Genomic DNA, 19,116 nt, shown 5'->3' on the forward strand with positions numbered 1-19,116 from the left:
TTGGATGAGTAGGGCAGGAACAGCCACAATCCAATGTAATGGAGCACTTTAACAGACACCAGTGTACTGTAACATAAGCAAGCAGAAGCCAGAAGGACGATGTCAGGGTCTCCATTTACGAAGTGGACCAGAGGAACCAATACATTTTTATTGTTTTTATTTATTAAAATGTTTCAGTATGCAAGACAGCAGCCACACTTTTCTACAACATAACTTTAACACATTGGCATAGCCAATAGCTCTAGCTAAAGCCTTAAAAGGTCCCAGGGGTGAGACCTATTGGCTATGCCAATGCTTGTTTTAAATTACGTTAATCCTTTGTTGCAACTCAAAGCACATCGTCTAATCTCGCCAGCAAAGTCCTGTTTCAGCCCCATAAGATAAGTAGTATTACCCGGACATGCTTCTCTGCACATGCCACAATTCCCCACCCCCCCACCCCCAACACCCCCCTTGTTGTTGTCTCGGACCATGAGCTTCTCTGTAAACCCCATGTTCCATGAGGCTATGTGTTGTCATACAACTCACATCCGTATTGCCCTCTTTTGTGCTTGTGGTTCTGTGTTCCCCTTAGTAGTAGGTTAACGTGTTGATGTAGTAAAACGTCCAAAAGCTCTGTGCAGCTCTGCTTCTAAAGCTGCTTCTTGGTTTCTCCTGCTAGCCTGGTCTTCGCTGTGAAGCAGAAGACATGTGACACAGTCAAACAAAGGCAGGTGGTGCTTAAAATATCTCAGATGTGGAGTGAAGAAGAAAAATTCTCCCACAGAGGATGCTTTTAGATTGATATTAAGAGATGGTGATTATAGGAAATTAACAATGCCCAATAAATTAACACCCCTGTTCTAGAGCATCTCGTTCACATAAACTGTGCTCTTTGGCAAAATATGATCCCAAGAATGCCACATAGTAGTCCGATGCCAGTCTGGATGTATCCTTAATGCAATATTGTATTAGAATTCTGATCCTGAGGATATTTGTAGAGCTGAATCAGCAAATATTGTTCATCCATAGTCCTAGTAGTTTAAATCACTCCCCAGCTAAGTTAAGGTGCTCTGTGAAATGCGTTTAGTGGGTATAACACAAGTTCTGAACAAGTTTGGTATGCCTTATTGTACATTAGTATGATCTTTGCACGTTAAAATGATAATCTGTTTAATTCCGAAAGTGGATTTAGTTATACCCAGTCAAGAGACAAAAAAGACACTGGCTATTGATTAGCAGTTTTGTTTTTCCTTTCACTAAGATTCAAGATTCTTTACATTGTACTATTGTTATGATATAGTCCTCAGGATCGGTTTGTTGATTGGTATGCCCACCTCTAGATCGAGCCAACGCCTGAATTGCCGTAATGGCGCAGAGCATTGACAGGATCAAGCGAGGGGATAATAGAACAAATCAGGGAAGGAAAGGAAGGGGACAGCAGGGAGGGAGATCTGAAAGACATAAACATAGCACACACATAAGACTAGGTTTCTATGCTTTAGTCACAACAATACTCTGGGAACTACTGTAAGGAGATATACCTGTAAAGAAATATTTAAACCTTGTAGATGTGTAGAGCAACGTTGGGGTTGATACGGTGAAACTAAGTATCTCTCTACCAAGCTTCACAGGGGAAGAGTGTAACCTACACCTCCAGATCCCCTGTTAAATAGAAGAGGTACATACACAGTTAACACCTTAGAATATTGTAATACACGTTGCCACTCATAAATGAAAGTATAGTTCAAATGCCACAAAACAAAGAACACTCCTGGAACTCTTGGTGATTTCAAACACCTAACTAATGCCTCTTAGCTGGGTATAAGACGGAATCCCAATGTACGAAAATAGCAACCTTGAATGTACTTAGAGCTACCAAAAAGGCTGCCAGCACTAAGCAGAGGATACACCGTTGGCCGAAATTGCCAACCGAGTCAAATCCACACTTAACCTAGTCTCAAAACCAGTACCACAATAACAGCCGTTATCGCGTAACCCCAAAGTATCTAGGAAAACCAAAAAACCAGCGAACCGCTGTGAAGGGCTGGTGCTAGCACCCTTACCACACCAGGACAGCCGAGTCTTCTATCCAGAACAAGCTCATAGACCGTAATACCCGACACCGATCCCCGGCCGCCATTCTCCTTAAATGTTGTCATCGTGAGAACGCAACGCGCCTCTAAGGATCTCGGGAATTGTAGTTCCGGCCCAGGGCATGCCGGGATACGTAGTTTGAGAATGTTGCGATCTTGATAGTACATCCCTCTCTTAGCAGAGGGGGTCATGGACCAGGCTTCGCGGGGGATCTCCGATGGAAGGCAGACACCAACACGAGGGCATGAATACCCAGAGCAGGTTCCCATGAATTTTCCTCAGGCCCATACCCCTTCCATGACACCAGATACCACAACTTACTCCTCCGATACTTGGAATCAAGAATCCGGCGGACCACATACTCCAACTCACCCCGTACCAACAAGGGGGGAGGACGATGTTGGCCCTTGGACAATGAAGGTTTCAACAAGGAGACATGAAACACCGGATGGATGCGTAGATGAGAAGGAATTTTTAGTTTCACCGCCACCGGGTTCACACGTTTCAACACCTTATAGGGTCCAATGTACCTAGGGTTGAACACGCTGTGTTTTCTGTAACGCAGATTCCTCGTGGACAACCATACCTCATCACCTGTGCAGTACAATGGACCTTGCCTCCGGTGTTTATCAGCGGCAGCCTTGAACTTGAGTTTTACGGCCTGCAGATGTTCCTGCGCTTTAACCATTGTTTCTTTGATATGAGCCACTCTGCGTGCCACCTCCGGGAGGAGTGAGTCCGGTCCCGTGTGCACAAAGTGAAGAAACCAAGGGTGTCTGCCATACAAACAATATAATGGAGTGTTCTTGGTGGAACTGTGCGTGGCGTTGTTATAAGCCACCTCTGCCAACCACAAGTAGTCCACCCAGTTCTCCTTATCATTATCCACATAGCATCTCAAATACTGCTTAAGAGTCTGGTTTAAGCGTTCAGTCTGGCCATTGGTTTGTGGGTGAAAACTGGTGGAAAGGGCTGAGTCGATATGCAATGAAGAACACCATTTCTTCCAAAACTGGGCAGTAAACTGCGACCCTCTGTCGGAGACAATGACACTTGGCAGACCATGTAACCTAACCACGTTGACCATGAGCAGAACAGCCAGCTGGCCCGCCGAAGGCACTTGTTTGCAGGCCACAAAATGCCCCATCTTGGACAGATAATCGACCACCACCATTATAGCCGTACAACCCCGGTCAGCGGGAAGACCCACGATGAAATCCACCGATATCCGATCCCAAGGGATCTTTGGAGTAGGGAGAGGCTACAACAACCCCTGTGGACGAGAGTGGTCGGACTTCATCCTTGCACATTGCGCACAGGCGGACACCCATCGCCCAACATCAGGTCTCACAGAAGGCCACCAGAACTGTCGCAGTACACGCTCCAGAGTCTTGGCAAAACCAAGATGACCTGCACTTGGCGACTCATGGCACCAGAAGTAAACCCTTTTCCTCAAGGCCAATGTAGGCACCAATAACCTGTTACGAAACATCGGCAGGCCCCCACGCAACCTCCATTCCTGATGACAACCAAGCCAGGTCTTCCAAACGAAGGAGTCCACCCCTTTCTTGACATCCCTCAAGAACGTATCAGGCTGCAAAACCCACACCACTCTGTCCGGAGCAACAATGCTAGCCTCGGCCTTCTCCTCATAAGGAGTAACCGTCGACTGGCAGGTGAGTGCATCCGCCTTCCGATTGGCAGTACCAGGGCGGAAAGTGATGACGAAATTGAACCCAGAGAAAAACATCATCCACCTAAGCTGTCTGGGTGAGAGATGACGCGAGGCCGACCTGAATTGTAAATTTCTGTGGTCGGAATAAACAGTGACCACATGCCGCGCTCCCATGAGGAAGTGCCGCCATTCCTGAAAAGAGTCCCGAATGGCCAACAACTCTTTTTCGGCGATGTGGTAGTTCTTTTCTGCCGGATTCAGCTTGCGAGACATGTACGCCACCGGGTGTAATTGGCCCGTATCCGCATGGCGTTGAGACAGGAAAGCCCCAATCGCAACATCCGAGGCATCTGCCTCCACGACATAGGGCTTGTCTGGATCAGGATGGGACAACACAGGGGCTGACAGAAATGCGTCTTTGAGAGCCGTGAAAGCGGATTGCGCTTCCTTAGACCATACAAATCCCTTCTCTTTCCTCAGCAGCTGAGTGATAGGCGCCACCAACCGAGAGAACTGATTGATGAAACGCCTGTAAAAATTGGCAAAGCCGATGAAACACTGTACATCACGAACGTAACATGGAACAGGCCAATTCCTTACAGCCGCTACCTTCCGTTCAGCCATCTCCTGGCCTTCAGGACTCAGCATTTCCCCCAAAAACTCCACAACACAAACATGAAAGTCACACTTACTAAGTTTACAGTACAGATTGTTTGCCTGCAAATGGTAAGCACATTTGCCACGTGTTGACAGTGCAAATCCTCTGAGTAAACCAATATATCGTCTATATATACGATCACCTATCGGTCCAAGATGTCCTGGAATAGATCATTTAGAAAGAATTGAAAGGCCGCACGGGCATTACAGAGACTGAAGGGCATCACTCTGTATTCGAAGAGTCCGTATCTGGTCTTGAATGCCGTTTTCCATTCATCCCCGCTACGCATGCGGACCAGATGATATGCCCCCTTCAAATCAAGTTTAGTGAACACAGTAGCCTTTTTCACCTGCTCCAGCAAAACACTAATCAAGGGTAGAGGATACCTGTTAACAGTTATTGCATTTAGTGCCCTAAAGTCCACACATGCACGCAGCTCGCCGTTTGCTTTTGGTATAAAAAAAAGAGGCGAGGCGTCTGGGGATTTGGATGGACGTATAAAACCTAGCCCTAACAATTTGTCAAAATACTTTCGTAGGTGGAGGTTCTCTGGTTCGGTCACAGCATAAATCCGCCCACATGGTATCGCCGCTCCCGGGACCAGATCAATCTGGCAGTCATACTGCCTATGGCGAGGGAGCTCCTCAGCCTGTACCTCATTGAACACCTTGCCAAAGGACTGATACTCAGCAGGAAGTTGAACTCATTTTTCTGCGGCCGTGGCAATACAAGACCCACCAGATCAGGCCTGACCAGGTTTCATAGCTCTCTTATGACCAGGATTCATACAATACTCGGAACCCATATGAACGGTTCTGGTGTCCAAATTAATACTAGGGTTATGCTTCTCTAACCAAGGTAAACCCAAGATTATACCGTATTGAGGAGCCCTGATAACACCAAATGTAAGAACCTCAGAGTGTGTGTCCTTTAGTAACACCTCAATTTCTTCTGTTCCATAGCTAATGGGACCGATACCAAGCTTCCTCCCATCAACAGCATATACTTCTTCAGGCCTCTCTTTGTGCACAAGTTATTCCCATGCTTCTTGGGCTTCTTGGATATCAATGAACATGCCCGTTGCCCCTGAATCTACCATAGCTGATGTTACTACAGATTCCCCGGCCAGCATTAATACAATGGACACAAACAGATGATTCGTCACCCCTTTTCTGTCTGCCACTTAATGAAGGGACATATTTAGGACTCCAAGAAACCCCTTCCTGTTTCACAGAGTCAATTAGTTTTCCGTCACCTTTTCTGTATCTGCAGAGGCCACTCGGTTACCTCGGAAACGGTTTGTTTTGGGTTTTACGGGGCATTCTCTCACAAAGTGGCCCTTTTTTCCGCAATATAAACAAAGGCCCTGTTTGCGCCTTGATTCTCTCTCGGCTGGTTTTAAAGCTGATCTCACAGCCCCTATCTCCATAGGTTCAGAAGAGGAAGCCTGATTCCATTCCTTGGTGACATGTGTCTCAACCCCTGGTTTCCTCTGATTTTCCCCTTTTCTCTCATTGAGTCGATGGCCTAACCTCGGGGCCAAATTAATCAATCCTTAACATGTGGTGGGTTGAGGATCGATTTGTGCTATAACATCTTTAAGTTCATCGTTCAACCCTTGATGAAACAGGGATGCCTGTTTATTTTCGGGCCATGTGGTTTCTGTCACTACACGCCTGAAGGCATTCAAATATGTAACCAAATCTTTTTTACCTTGCCGTAATACCAACAGTTCCCTATCGGCCGTAGAGGAATCAGCCCTTCTATCAAACACTCTAAGAAATTCCGTTTTAAAGGCTTCCCAATCATGCAACAAGGGATCATTGCGATTAACCAACGGGACCGCCCACTGAGCAGCATTGCCAGCTAGGTAGGATATCAGAAAGGCCACCTTGGCCTGATTAGTAGGGAACGATCTAGGCTTACAAGAATAATGTAACGCTATCTGAGTGAGGAACACCTGAACTTTGTCTGAATCCCCATGAAAACACTCAGGTGACGCTAATGGAACAGACACTGGCATCTCCACCACCACTGGCTGAGGCGGAGGAGCGGTCCCCGCATCAAAAGGATTGCGTTGAACTACATCCACACGGGCCCTCAAGTCAGCAGTCTCTAACCGAGACGCCGCTACCTCCAACTGTAAAGCACCCAGAGCCTCTATCACATCATCCAAAGTGGCCATACCAGCACAACCCGACCGGGAGGACTAAGATACATGGGTCGGGTATTCTGTTATGATCTAGTCCTCAGGATCGATTTGTTGATTGGTATGCCCACCTCTAGATCGAGCCAATGCCTGAATTGCCATAATGGCGCAGAGCATTGACAGGATCAAGCGAGGGGATAATAGAACAAATCAGGGAAGGAAAGGAAGGGGACAGCAGGGAGGGAGATCTGAAAGACATAAACATAGCACACACATAAGACTAGGTTTCTATGCTTTAGTCACAACAATACTCTGGGAACTACTGTAAGGAGATATACCTGTAAAGGAATATTTAAACCTTGTAGATGTGTAGAGGCAACATAGGGGTTGATACGGTGAAACGAAGTATCTCTCTACTAAGCTTCACAGGGGAAGAGTGTAACCTACACCTCCAGATCCCCTGTTAAATAGAAGAGGTACATACACAGTTAACACCTTAGAATATTGTAATACACGTTGCCACTCATAAATGAAAGTATAGTTCAAATGCCACAAAACAAAGAACACTCCTGGAACTCTTGGTGATTTCAAACACCCAACTAATGCCTCTTAGCTGGGTATAAGACGGAATCCCAATGTACGAAAATAGCAACCTTGAATGTCCTTAGAGCTAACCAAAAGGCTGCCAGCACTAAGCAGAGGATACACCGTTGGCCGTAAATGCCAACCGAGTCAAATCCACACTTAACCAAGTCTCAAAACCAGTACCACGATAACAGCCGTTATCGCGTAACCCCAAAGTATCTAGGAAAACCAAAAAACCAGCGAACCGCTGTGTAGGGCTGGTGCAAGCACCCTTACCACACCAGGACAGCCGAGTCTTCTATCCAGAACAAGCTCACGGACCGGAATACCCGACACCGATCCCCGGCCGCCATTCTCCTTAAATGTTGTCATCGTGAGAACGCAACGCGCCGCTAAGGATCTCGGGAATTGTAGTTCCGGCCCAGGGCATGCCGGGATGCGTAGTTTGAGAATGTCGCGATCTTGACAACTATCTCCAATCATCAAAGTTGAAGACACATAAGGAAGACAACTTGTAATTAATCCCAAAATGCGAAGTAAATTATCACCCAAAAATCTGAGAGGTGCATGGTGTTGCTGTTCTCTTTCTTTAGTTGCTTTTATGTCCATGAAACATTAAATAAAATATCTAAAGTAATTCAGGAGATAGTTAAATGTTGCTTTTTCAGTCACTCTTTCACACGCATTATTCACCTGTTTCTCTAATTGGGCTTTGGTAGTGGTCATAAATATGATAACTTTGCCGGCATGCAAAATCATAGAGGCTTTCTCACAAATAAAATCTTCATTAGCAAAATGGTTTCTTAAAGGAAACCTTGCTCGACCTGATAAAATTTGGCTTGCAATTGAGAGTGGGTGAGTCCATTTTTTAAGGCCTGCCTTGTCCACTTTTTAGGGAACCCCGCAAATCTTTGCACAATATATTTCACTTTGCTATATCCTATAGAGACACAACTTTCTACAGTCCACACTCCCCTTACTTTTTGCCTGGGTTTGATGCAATTTTAACAGAATAGCACTGGTTCCTGCTTTCCATGGCCAGATCTCTTCCCTAAAACCGTAAAATTGTTCCCTCATTTGGCAATATTTTAGCACCCCTGTAAGTCCCTAGTAAATGGTTCACTAGGTAAGGCTTGGGGTACTAAAGAGGGTCCCGAAGAGCTGCAACATGAATTGTGTCCCCCTAAGGGGCCCCTCGGAACACTCATGCAAATTGCCATTGCAGGCTGCATGCCATAGTCCGAGAACAGTGAAGACACGGCATGGCACACCTCCTTTGTGCCATGCCTGCAGACACTGCATGCAGTATAGGTAAGTCATTCCTACAGGAGGCCTTACAGCCCTAAGAAATGGTGCATTATAATACATGTGTGAACATATCTGCATGAACGGGTAATGCTACTGTGATGTCTAAGTCGATTCATAGATGTTACAAGTGAAGAAGGAAGCCGTTTTAACTGCATGTGCTGGACACTGCTAATTATGAGCTCTCTAGCCACATGATGGCTCCACTGAAACCAGAGATGTTTGGTATCAAGCTTCTCATATTAATAAACTTACACTGATTCCAGTGGCGGCTTTATTAACCAGAGGGCACCTTAGAGGTGCCATCTGAAAACCTAGCGACCTCTAGTATACTGGCTGACTGGTATAGACCAACCCACCACCACAGACAGATATCTGACTCCCTGCAGGTGAGAGCCTGCGCTCTTTGAGGGCAGAAACAGTGCCTGCTCTGGCCGGAGGTGTCATCTCCTCCAAGCAGGATGGCCAATTACTCCGCATATCAAGGTAGGAGGCTTCAAAGGCCTCTGCTGCCTTTGATATGTGATCCAGGCTTCCCCCGAGAGGAGAAATGCCACCCCCTGCCACGAGCCCATTTGGCACCAGAACAGGCAGGAAAATTAGCTAGTCAGTTGGTGTGTTCCCTATCAGGCCTTATTCCACCCCTATGGTGGGCTACCTGATGTGAACATGAAACTTAAATTGCCACTATTTTAGTTTTGTTAGAATTAGTGTCTCCGGGTCAGGGTTATGCTAACTTCTCACAGCAAGTGGTCATATAGGGGGTGTAGTCACCCTAAAGGTAAGTAGCTCATTGGCTACTACCTGTCACTCCTTTTTAACACCCCTAAATTGAGTATTTAGGAGTCGCCCCAGATGACAGGAACTCAGACTCCGCGTATCCAGAAGAAGCGGACAAAGAGCTGCGAGAAAATAACTGAAGTCTTGTGGAGTTTTGGTACCAAACCCTGCCTGCTTGCACAGTGACTGGTCCGGTTCACTGTGTTACAGCTCCCCGACCATCCTGACGCAGCAGCCATCCAGGAAGAGGTACCTGTGCTCCAGATGGTGCGATCTGTCTCTCCACTGAGTGACAGAACATCAGGACCAATTGGAGCTCCACAGCACAAAAGCCTGGAGTACCCTTTCAGCAAACCAAGCCTGTGAGTGTTCAATCTGGACTCCCATTGTACTGAGACCAAGCAAACACCGAGGGACATCAGCATCGCAGACACCCACTTCCAGAGTGGCCAGCTGTCCTGATTTTTGCCTCCTCAACCGGCGAGACAGACAACCGCAAGGCCCTGCAATGCCCTAGCCCTGCTGACCAAACCCCTCAGCACCTGAGAGCTCCGGCCCTGGTTACTGAGAACAGACTATGCTGCCTTACTCCCAGGACCCTTGGGGACCGAGCACCCTGTTGGAGCTCCCTGACATGTCCCCCTCTGTAGCCTCTTTCTGGGTTGCCCTCCTTCTTTCCTCCAGAGTAGTACGCAACCAGCGCCTCTGCCCCCCATATGCCCCATGGCAGGTAATGAGTAACTGCTGGTGGTACTTTAGACTTTGGCCCCCTACATCCTAAGTCCCAAAGAAGACTCCCCAGAAACCAACCATAGATAACTGTATGCAACATATGCCTTTATTCCCCATAGGAAAGCATAGCTGCGTAAAGACGCATTTGAGTGTACATTTTACTTACCTGTAAAAATCAATATTTTGAAAAGCACTTCCTCGATAATGAAGTTCTTGGTATCACAATTTATATAAAAAACGTGCAATTTTTCTAAATTGGTCTCGTTTTTTAGTGTGTTTCATTTATTACATCTGTGAGTACAACAAATGGTTAGCACTACCCTCTGATAAGCTTAAACTGCTCACCTTCACTAGCACAAAAGCGAGCTTTTAGTGTCATCATGTTTGCCTCTGTTAACCAGTAAGGGTTACCTGAGCTCTTTACACAGTGTACCTTGTTTTGGTCCACTAAATAAAGATCCAGCTTTCTACAATCCTAATTTCAAGGTATGAGGTAAATGGTGTAGTGTATCTATCCCGCAATGGTGCTGCTAGAGGATGATTACTAGCACAAGACATAAATTGCAGTTTTGTAAAAACTTCTACACTAAAGAGTCACGTACGGATAATAAAAGTCCTTCTGAAAAGTCGAGCACTGGCAAGTTTAGGAGCGTTACAATGATACAGCCGCCAGCTGGAAAGTCAGTAGGATAAGCTGTGGCTTGTAATCACCACCCTGAAGAAGGAACGGCGTAGTTCAGGTGGTAAAGTAATATCGAAAAGGTTGGTGGGAGCCAGGCATCTTGATACTTGCGTCAGCCATTTTGGATATATTTCCAGGTCACTTACACGATGTTGCTGCTTTTGCAGAAATGCGATTCAATGCTTCTTTTGCAGTGCCACTCTCTAGAGCTGCCTTGAGCAACGTCATTCATGTTTCTCTGGCAAGATCAGTATATGAATTTGAGCAGCAATGACTGGTTTCTTTTTCTTTTTCTTTTTACCCTTCAGGCCTCTCTTCCTGTGCAAGAATACCTTGCAATGCCATTTGACCAAGTACACAAACAGCAGGAGACAGCCAGACACTTGCCTCCTCCTCTTTACGTTCTCTTTGTCCAAGCTACCTCGTATGGTCAAGCCTGTGGTGAGTGTCGAAGGAGCCAGGTTTCAGAGGAGGTGGTAGTGGAGCAGGGAGGAGAATATAGAGCTTTATCTTAGCTACTTTTGAAAGCGAAAGCTAATAACATTCTTAATCAGTTTGAGACTTAGCTACACCTCCCTAGTAATCATACCTTGTTGGGATGGGAGCTAAGCGGGATAGCGCTAGCACAGCGACTTAGTCATGAAATGCTTGTTTATTATGCATACGGGATGTGTGCTTGTGACAACTGGCCACTGAGAGGGCTCTTTCGATCTGCCTGGGATGCTTTTTTATAGTAGTCTACACTGCTGATGCTGCCTCTTCATTCACACACTTTCTACAGATAAGGGGATGACTGTTTCGATAGAAGGCAATGTGGATGATGCTAAAGCACTCTTCAAGCCTCCTGAAGAATGTCAAGGTGAGCAATCTGCTGAAAATTGTCTCCTAATTTCACATTTTTCTCCCTTTTTACAACCCTTTCGATCCTGCTCAAGGCAAGAAATGCTTGCTTAGTCTTAATTCACAGCTTTCCCTATCACTGCATGTCCTACTCTTTGAAATGCTATGACTTGTGTTGGTTCAAAATCTAATACTTATGGAGCACCTTTAGAAAATATTAGATTGCCCTTCTTAATCCGGAGTAGTACTGGACCATTATAAAGCACCTGTACTAATGATAGAAATCCGAGATATAAAGAAAGTAATAACCCAGTGGACTTTAATATGCAAGATGTCACTCTATGAAAAAGCTTGCCATGTGCATTTTAGGCTGTGGGCTTTGAACATAAGCCCAAAAACTTGCCTTGTTTGCATGTAAAAACACGTGAGGAAATAATAGGAGGTAAGCTGTGAACAGCAGATAGAAGGAACTTGGTGCAAAGCAGTCCAAGGGTGAGATTTGAAATGCAGTCAGAGCTCACTCACTTAATAGGCACCTTGATTTTATTGCTACTCCTGGTTTCATTTTTAACTGGTACCGTTCCTCTCTTTTTTAATACAGCAGATGAAGAGAGTGATTCGGACGCAGAAGAGGAACAGACTACGGTGAGTAAATAATGCCTTTGGGGTATTCTTATCATGGATTTAAAGGGAACTTTGAAAAGTAGAGTGTGGTTTCTGGGAAGAAGAAGTCCTGAGAACAGGATGCTATCTCCAATAATGTGAGTGAGACTAGTTATGGAGTCTGTTGCGAGTTAAGTTTCTGGTAGGAAGTTGTGGCTGTCGTTCACGCCACAGCCCATCATCTCCTCCCCATTGTTCTAAAGGAGACATTGGGTTACAGAACTAGACAGAAGTGTTCTTAACCTACTTGACACCTCACTATCAGTTCCCTATGAAACGCTGTAAGGAGGTTGTTTCCTGTTAAGCATTCTATTCTCTCTAGACCCAGCCTGCACATGTATGCGGAGGCTAGAGGGCATGGCCACTCTGTTAACTTACACCTGGCAGTATGCCCATGATCAATGGTCCGAATACTCATCAGTCATATAAGTTGTTTCCCAGTTCAATTTGACCATTCACTTTGAAATGTAATGTTGACTACGCAGTTTATTACTGAATGTCCTTCCATGTGCCCTCCTTGCACTAAAGGTAAGGTGGGCGGCTTGGAACCACCTGGCACCATTTGTGTGCAGGTAGAACAGAGAACCTGTTACTTTGTTGACTTCAATTTTGTCACAGTGAGGCAGTGCTCACACCCTGTATTACAGTGAAATTATGTTTTAATTGTGTATTGTGATCAGCATTTTCAGATGCCAGAGATATATTTAAGATGACACACTGACTGACCTGCTCTAACCAGAGGAGGCAACTATCCTCCATGCAGGTATAGGGAGTCTTGATTGAATATTACGCTGAATTCTATGACTGGTCTATAGTAGTTGATGGTTTGAGAGGGATACAGTGCTCTGTATACATCTCCTCTTAGCTGCCTTATGTGACAGTCCTGCACATAGCCTAGTGTAAATTTAATAGCTGCTGGTTAGGCTTGGAACAAGGAGGGTGGGCTGATGTTCTACTTGGGCAGGACCATGCTCGTCCATATGGATGTAGAGAGCTTGCGATTCGCTTGAGGAATGGAGTGGTCTGCCTCAAGTCTACTTGGATCAGAATACTTTGTGTTGAATTGCCTGAGGTGGAATCTTCACGGTTGCTTTCCACTGAAGACTTATGCTCCAAAATCAAAATTGGATCCCTCTCAGAATGACCGTACCTTGCGTACCCTAAATATACGACTAGATGGTTCCAGGCCCATCCTGAACCATTGCTCCCCACCCTTCCAAAAGAATCCGTAGTGTGGGCCTGTTGTCAATACAGTGCTGTGTTCTCCTAAATATGAATAGTTTGCAGACATGCATGTGATGTGACCACTATAGATGACTTTCTGTGCGGGCTTCCCAGTCCCTATCCGTGTGCTGCTTGGTGGCGACCCTTTATTTATTTATGATTTTTTTTATTGACAACTGTAATACTCGAGCCTTGAAGCTACTGGACTTGTCTGCGGCTTTTGACACGGTCGACCATATCATTTTGGCTAACCGGGTCAGGGCCACAGGGCTTTGGGATTCAGCTTTGACCTGGATCATTTCTATTTTGAGTGAGAGATCCCTATCAGTTAGACTACCTCCTTTGTGTCATCTGAGGCACAACTGAATTGCGGGGTACCACAAGGTTCCTCTCTTTCTCCTCACCATTTTAATATCTATATCTGCCCCTTGGTCAGTCCCCTTAAGAACAAGGAAATTAACATCTTTTTTTTTTTTCAGAACAGAGAAATTAACATCTTTAACTATGCTGATGATATGCAATTGCTATTTACAGTCCACAATAGACCCACGTCTAGACAACAATTTCAGGACAGTATGCTGTTATTCCTGGATTGGATGAACATTAATCAGTTGAAGTTGAATTCCAACAAAACTGAGATAGTTGAATTCCAACAAAAGTGAGATAGTTATTACAAAAAGTAAGGTGGACCATTGCATCCCATCACTCTGGCCCAAGCGAGATGGGTCCCCCTCCATCGCCTAAAAAAGTGGTAAAAAGTCTTGGGGTCATCATTGATGAGGAGTTATCATTTGAGCAATAGGTAGGGTGTGTGACATCGGCAAGCTTCTGCAAAGTGCGGCGCATAAAAAAGATAAAGAAATTCTTTCCTAGGGAGGCTCTGACCCAAGTAATAATAGCTCTAGTCATGTCTAGAATTGACTGTGCCAATTTCCATTACTTGGGTCTTACCAAAGTCCTGTTGCTTAGGCTCCAGTTAATCCAAAACCGGCCGCTCAGTTGTTATATGATGTGCCCAAATATGGCCATATCACCCAAGTGACGAAGGACCTTCACTGGCTGCTAGTCGCACAGAGATCTATGTTCAAGGTGTGCTGTACGGCCTTCAAGGCCTTGTATCTGAACTGTCCTGCTTTCGTTAAATCGCAGATCATCCAGTATTGTACTACCAGAGAACTGAGATCTAGCCACCTACACTATTTGGTGGTCCCTCCGTGCAAAAAACATTGGACTGGAGGATGCAGGCTCTCCGTCATTGCCCCTCGAGTATGTAATACTGTGCCGCTGGATCTACTGTCCACTTCTAACTACACCAGATTCAGACCGCTTCTGAAGACATGGCTATTCTAATAGCCTTCCCAATAACCGTGGATCAAGGCTGAATTAGCAACCCAGCGCGAAGAGACCTTCTGGTGAACATGTGCTTTAGAAATTGCCCATAATAGATAATAGTGAATACAGCCCAAACTGCTAAGATGGAGGGATATGCGTTCGAGGCATGTGGGCTGCTGAATTCATATCTGTGCATAGATCGCCACCTAGTGTTGGGTCCGGATGATTGCACATTGTTGTCCTGGAAGAGTCTTCGAAGTATCACGAGATAGGTGGCTCCTCCCCTGGACTACAGTGCGCATGGGCATCGCCTCCATCCCCAGATTGTTTTTTTCCGCCATTGGGTTCGGATGTGTTTCGGTTCCCTCTGTCGGAACCGATAGTTGTTCAACTTCTACTCGAGACCAAAAGGTCTTTAGGCTGGGCGTCGGTATAGTTGCGTACGGGTTTCTTTCTGACTCTCAGCTCCGATCTCTTGCTGCCCTTCCACGTGCTTTCGGCGCGGACGGGCCTACACTACACTCTTGCTATGGAGCGAACTCCGTTTAAGAAGTGCCCGGTGTGTAACTCTAAATATTCACACCTCGACGTGCACCCTGTGTGCAATACCTGCTTGTCGCCGGATCACCGCGAAGACACCTGTATGGCGTGTTCGAAGTTCCGGAGCAAGAAGACTTTAAAGATTCGCCGGGCTAATAGGCTCCAGGCTCAGTTATCGGCTACGGCGCCCCCACCAGACGACATTTTCCAGGAATCTGTCGAGGGAGAAGACGACGTGCAAGGTTCGGACTCTAATCCCGCATCCGAAGGTGAAACCTATGACGAAGGTGCGGAGAACTTTGACGAAGTCACCGACGAGGTAGGGGACGACGAACAGGCTTTTGCCACTATGGGTGATAGCTCAGAGGAGGAGCATCCCCAACGAGACTCTGGGGTTATTACCCCTCCTACGGCCCAGGTCGAGGGATCGCCTTCGGGCCTTACCCAAGATCTAACTATGAGTCCTACGTCCCCGCCTCCGGGCCCGGTCACGGACACTTATGAACCATCACTTACGTCGAAGAAAACGAAAGTGAAGCCAACTGGTCACGCACCCTCGGATGCGAAACCGAAAGTGAAAGTTGCGCTGGTGAAGAAGGTTCTGGAGGCGTCAACTTCCAAGGAAACCAAAATGGCCGACTCAAAGAGCCACGCCAAGATGGCCGACCCGAAGTCCTCGGGGTCGGTGCCGAAGGCGAAATCGTCCGACGCGGCTGCGTCGGCTCCGAAAGGGGTCGTGAACCCGAAGTCGGCTCCGAAAGGGGTCGTGGACCCGAAGTCGGCTCCGAAGAAGCGTCTGGGCGACGACGAGCGTGGCCAGGGGGCCTCGGCCCCGAAGAAGGCGCATGTCGAGCCGGTCAAGCCCTCTCCGGCCTTGACGAAGAAGGTGGAGGAATCCTTGCAGCGGATTCGAAAGGACACTGTGGCGCCGAAGCTCACGCCTAAGCCTGCGAAGGAGTAGACGCCTATCCGTTTCACCTTTCCTCCCAAGTCGGCGCCAAAGGCCTTCGCGCCGAAACAGAGTGGACCCTCGAAGGAGGTATTGGCACCTAAAGCGGCCTTGGTGGTGTCGAAGCTTCGACTCCAACCCCTTGCTGAAGAGGAACGTCGTGAGGTAACCATCGACGCCAACACCGGAAAACTGTCGCTCCTCAAAAGGAAGATCACGACGGAGCCGGCGTTGGAACATTTTAAGATCCCTCTCAAGAACAAACGGGACTCCGAGGGCTCTTCGGCTTTGGTGGAACCTGTGTCCCCACAAACCCTGGGGTACTCGCCGACGCATTCAGTCGCGGCCGGTGCGGACGAGGAGGATGCCGAGTACGACTATCCGGCGTACTCGGATCCGGAGGAGGAGCACGTTCCGTGGTCCGCCGGAGGCGACCCGGAGGACCCGCAGGGGGGTCAGGACGCTCAACTTTTCGCGGCCAAGACGTCCCCGACCGAGGATTCGGCGGCCTTCAATGCCCTGATAGAGAGAGCTGCTGCTAACCACGACGTCGAGCTGCACTCGGACCCCGTGGATGTGGACTTCTTGTTCGACACCTTCTCGGTAGCCGAAAAGTCAGTCAAAACGCTACCGATGCTGAAGGGGGTGCTTAAACATGCAACAGAGGTTTTCAAGGAGCCCACCCGAGCGCGTGTGGTCAACCCTCGCATCGACAGGAAATATAAGGCAGCGCCCACGGATCCGACATATCTCAAGGGACACTTGCCATTGGACTCCCTGGTCGTTTCCAATGCTCGGAAGAGGGCAAACTCTCAAACTACTGGTGACGCTGCTCCCCCAGACAAAGAGTCCAAGATCTTCGAGGCCTCAGGCAAACGGATTGCTGCACAGGCAGCTAATATTTGGAGAATATCTAACACCCAAGCCTTGCTTGCACGTTATGATAGGGCCCATTATGACACATTAGAGGCCATACTGCAACACTTGCCTGACCAATACAAGGAGGCGGGGGAGATGCTGATTCAGGAGGGTAAACTCATTACAAATGCATCCATTAAATGTGCGTTGGATGTGGCAGACACAGCCTCCAGGGCTATCAATACTAGTGTGCTGCTTAGACGCCATGCCTGGCTTAGAATTTCGGGGTTCAAACCCGACATCCAAACCACTATACTGAATCAGACAGTGAATCCTGACCATCTGTTTGGCCCAGAGGTGGATGCCACACTGGAAAAAATGAAAAAAGATACGGAAACTGCCAAATCCATGGGGGCTTTACAAAGTCAGCAGTTTCGGAGTGGTTCCTTTCGCCGCTCAAACTCCAGAGGCACCTCAAGGGGACAAGCATCCCAGTCCACACAATATTTCAAGACTAACACCCAAGCCTCGTATAACAACAAAAATAGAGGTGGTTACAGAGGCAATAATGTCAAGGGCAGGGGACGTGGAAACAATAGCTCCAGGTCCACCGCCAACAACAAACAGTGACGTCTTGTCACTGCCCCCCGGCCATGCAACACCGGTCGGGGGGAGGCTCCAGCAGTTCCTGCCGGCGTGGAAGTCCATCACCACGGACAGGTGGGTGAGGTCTATTATCCAGTACGGGTACTGTCTAGAGCTTACGTCCATTCCACCGGACATACCCCCAAGGAGCCGTCCTATGTCAGGCGAGCACTTGACCTTGTTGCAGCAAGAAGTTCTAGTCATGCTGCAAAAAGGGGCGATAGAGCTCGTTCCATTGCAAGAGCGGGGAACAGGGGTTTACTCCCTGTATTTTTTGATTCCCAAGAAGGACGGATCCCTCAGGCCGATCCTGGACCACAGGCCCTTGAACTGGTACATCCTCTCGGAGCACTTCCATATGCTCACGTTGCAGCAGGTGCTTCCCCTGCTTCAACAGGGGGACTTCCTGGCTACGCTGGATCTGAAAGATGCCTATTTTCATATTCCCCTGCATCCTTCCCACAGGAAGTACCTCAGATTCACGATCTTAGACCAGCATTACCAGTTCAAGGTTCTGCCGTTCGGGGTCACCACGGCACCAAGAGTGTTTACCAAGTGCCTAGCGACTGTGGCGGCGCATCTCCGTCGCCAGCACGTCCACGTCTTTCCCTACCTGGACGACTGGCTCATTCAGGCAAGGACAGAACAGCAGTGCGTCGACCACGTGTCACGCACCATTCATCTCCTGCACGATCTGGGATTCTCTCTGAACTACCCAAAGTCCCATCTCCAGCCCGCCCACGTGCGACAGTACCTGGGTGCGACAATCGACACTCTGGCAGCCACCGCGCAGCCGAATTCAGTGAGAATCGCCAGTATCCAGGCGCTGATCCAACGATTCAGACCCCAGCACTCGCTTCCAGCGAGGGTGCTCATGCAGTTGATAGGCATGATGGCCTCCTGCATCGCCATTGTCCCGCACGCGAGACTACATATGCGTCCGCTTCAGGAGTGCCTTGCACGTCAGTGGACTCAGGCTCATGGGCAACTGACAGACCTAGTGTTGGTGAGCGGTCGGGCATACAACTCTCTGCATTGGTGGAATCCACACAACCTTTGCAAGGGCCGACCATTCCAAGAGCCTGTCCCACAGATTATCCTGACGACGGACGCCTCTCTCCAGGGATGGGGAGCGCATGTACTCCATTACACTGTGCAGGGACTATGGACACTACAGCAAAGGAAGATGCACATCAATGTGTTGGAACTGATGGCAATCTTCATGGCCTTGAAGGCGTTCAAAGTACATCTGTGCAACAAAGTCGTGTTGATCCGGACGGACAACATGACGGCCATGTACTACATCCAGAAGCAGGGAGGCACACACTCTCCACAGCTGTCTCATCTGGCTCAGAGCATGTGGAAGTGGGCCATTCAGAGGAACATCTTCCTCATGGCAGAGCATCTCCCGGGCAAAGACAAT

General features: G+C 47.8%; 1 protein-coding gene across 4 annotated transcripts in view; it reads left to right on the forward strand.

The window, feature by feature from the left end:
* Nucleotides 1–19,116, forward strand: part of THOC5 (THO complex subunit 5) — a 388,784-nt gene that overhangs the window by 157,527 nt on the left and 212,141 nt on the right. For all 4 annotated transcript variants that reach the window (XR_015300896.1, XR_015300897.1, XM_086943231.1 and 1 more), the window contains exons 8-10: nt 10,951–11,083; nt 11,424–11,501; nt 12,084–12,127. Coding sequence is in view for 2 of the 4 variants with exons in the window: in XM_086943231.1 (XP_086799357.1) it covers nt 10,951–11,083; nt 11,424–11,501; nt 12,084–12,127 (255 nt within the window). In the remaining 2 variants the exon portion in view is untranslated. The remainder of the gene's footprint in view (nt 1–10,950; nt 11,084–11,423; nt 11,502–12,083; nt 12,128–19,116) is intronic.

This window comes from Lissotriton vulgaris, chromosome 11 (assembly GCF_964263255.1).
Source record: "Lissotriton vulgaris chromosome 11, aLisVul1.2, whole genome shotgun sequence".
In the NCBI taxonomy this organism is placed as follows: Eukaryota; Metazoa; Chordata; class Amphibia; order Caudata; family Salamandridae; genus Lissotriton; species Lissotriton vulgaris.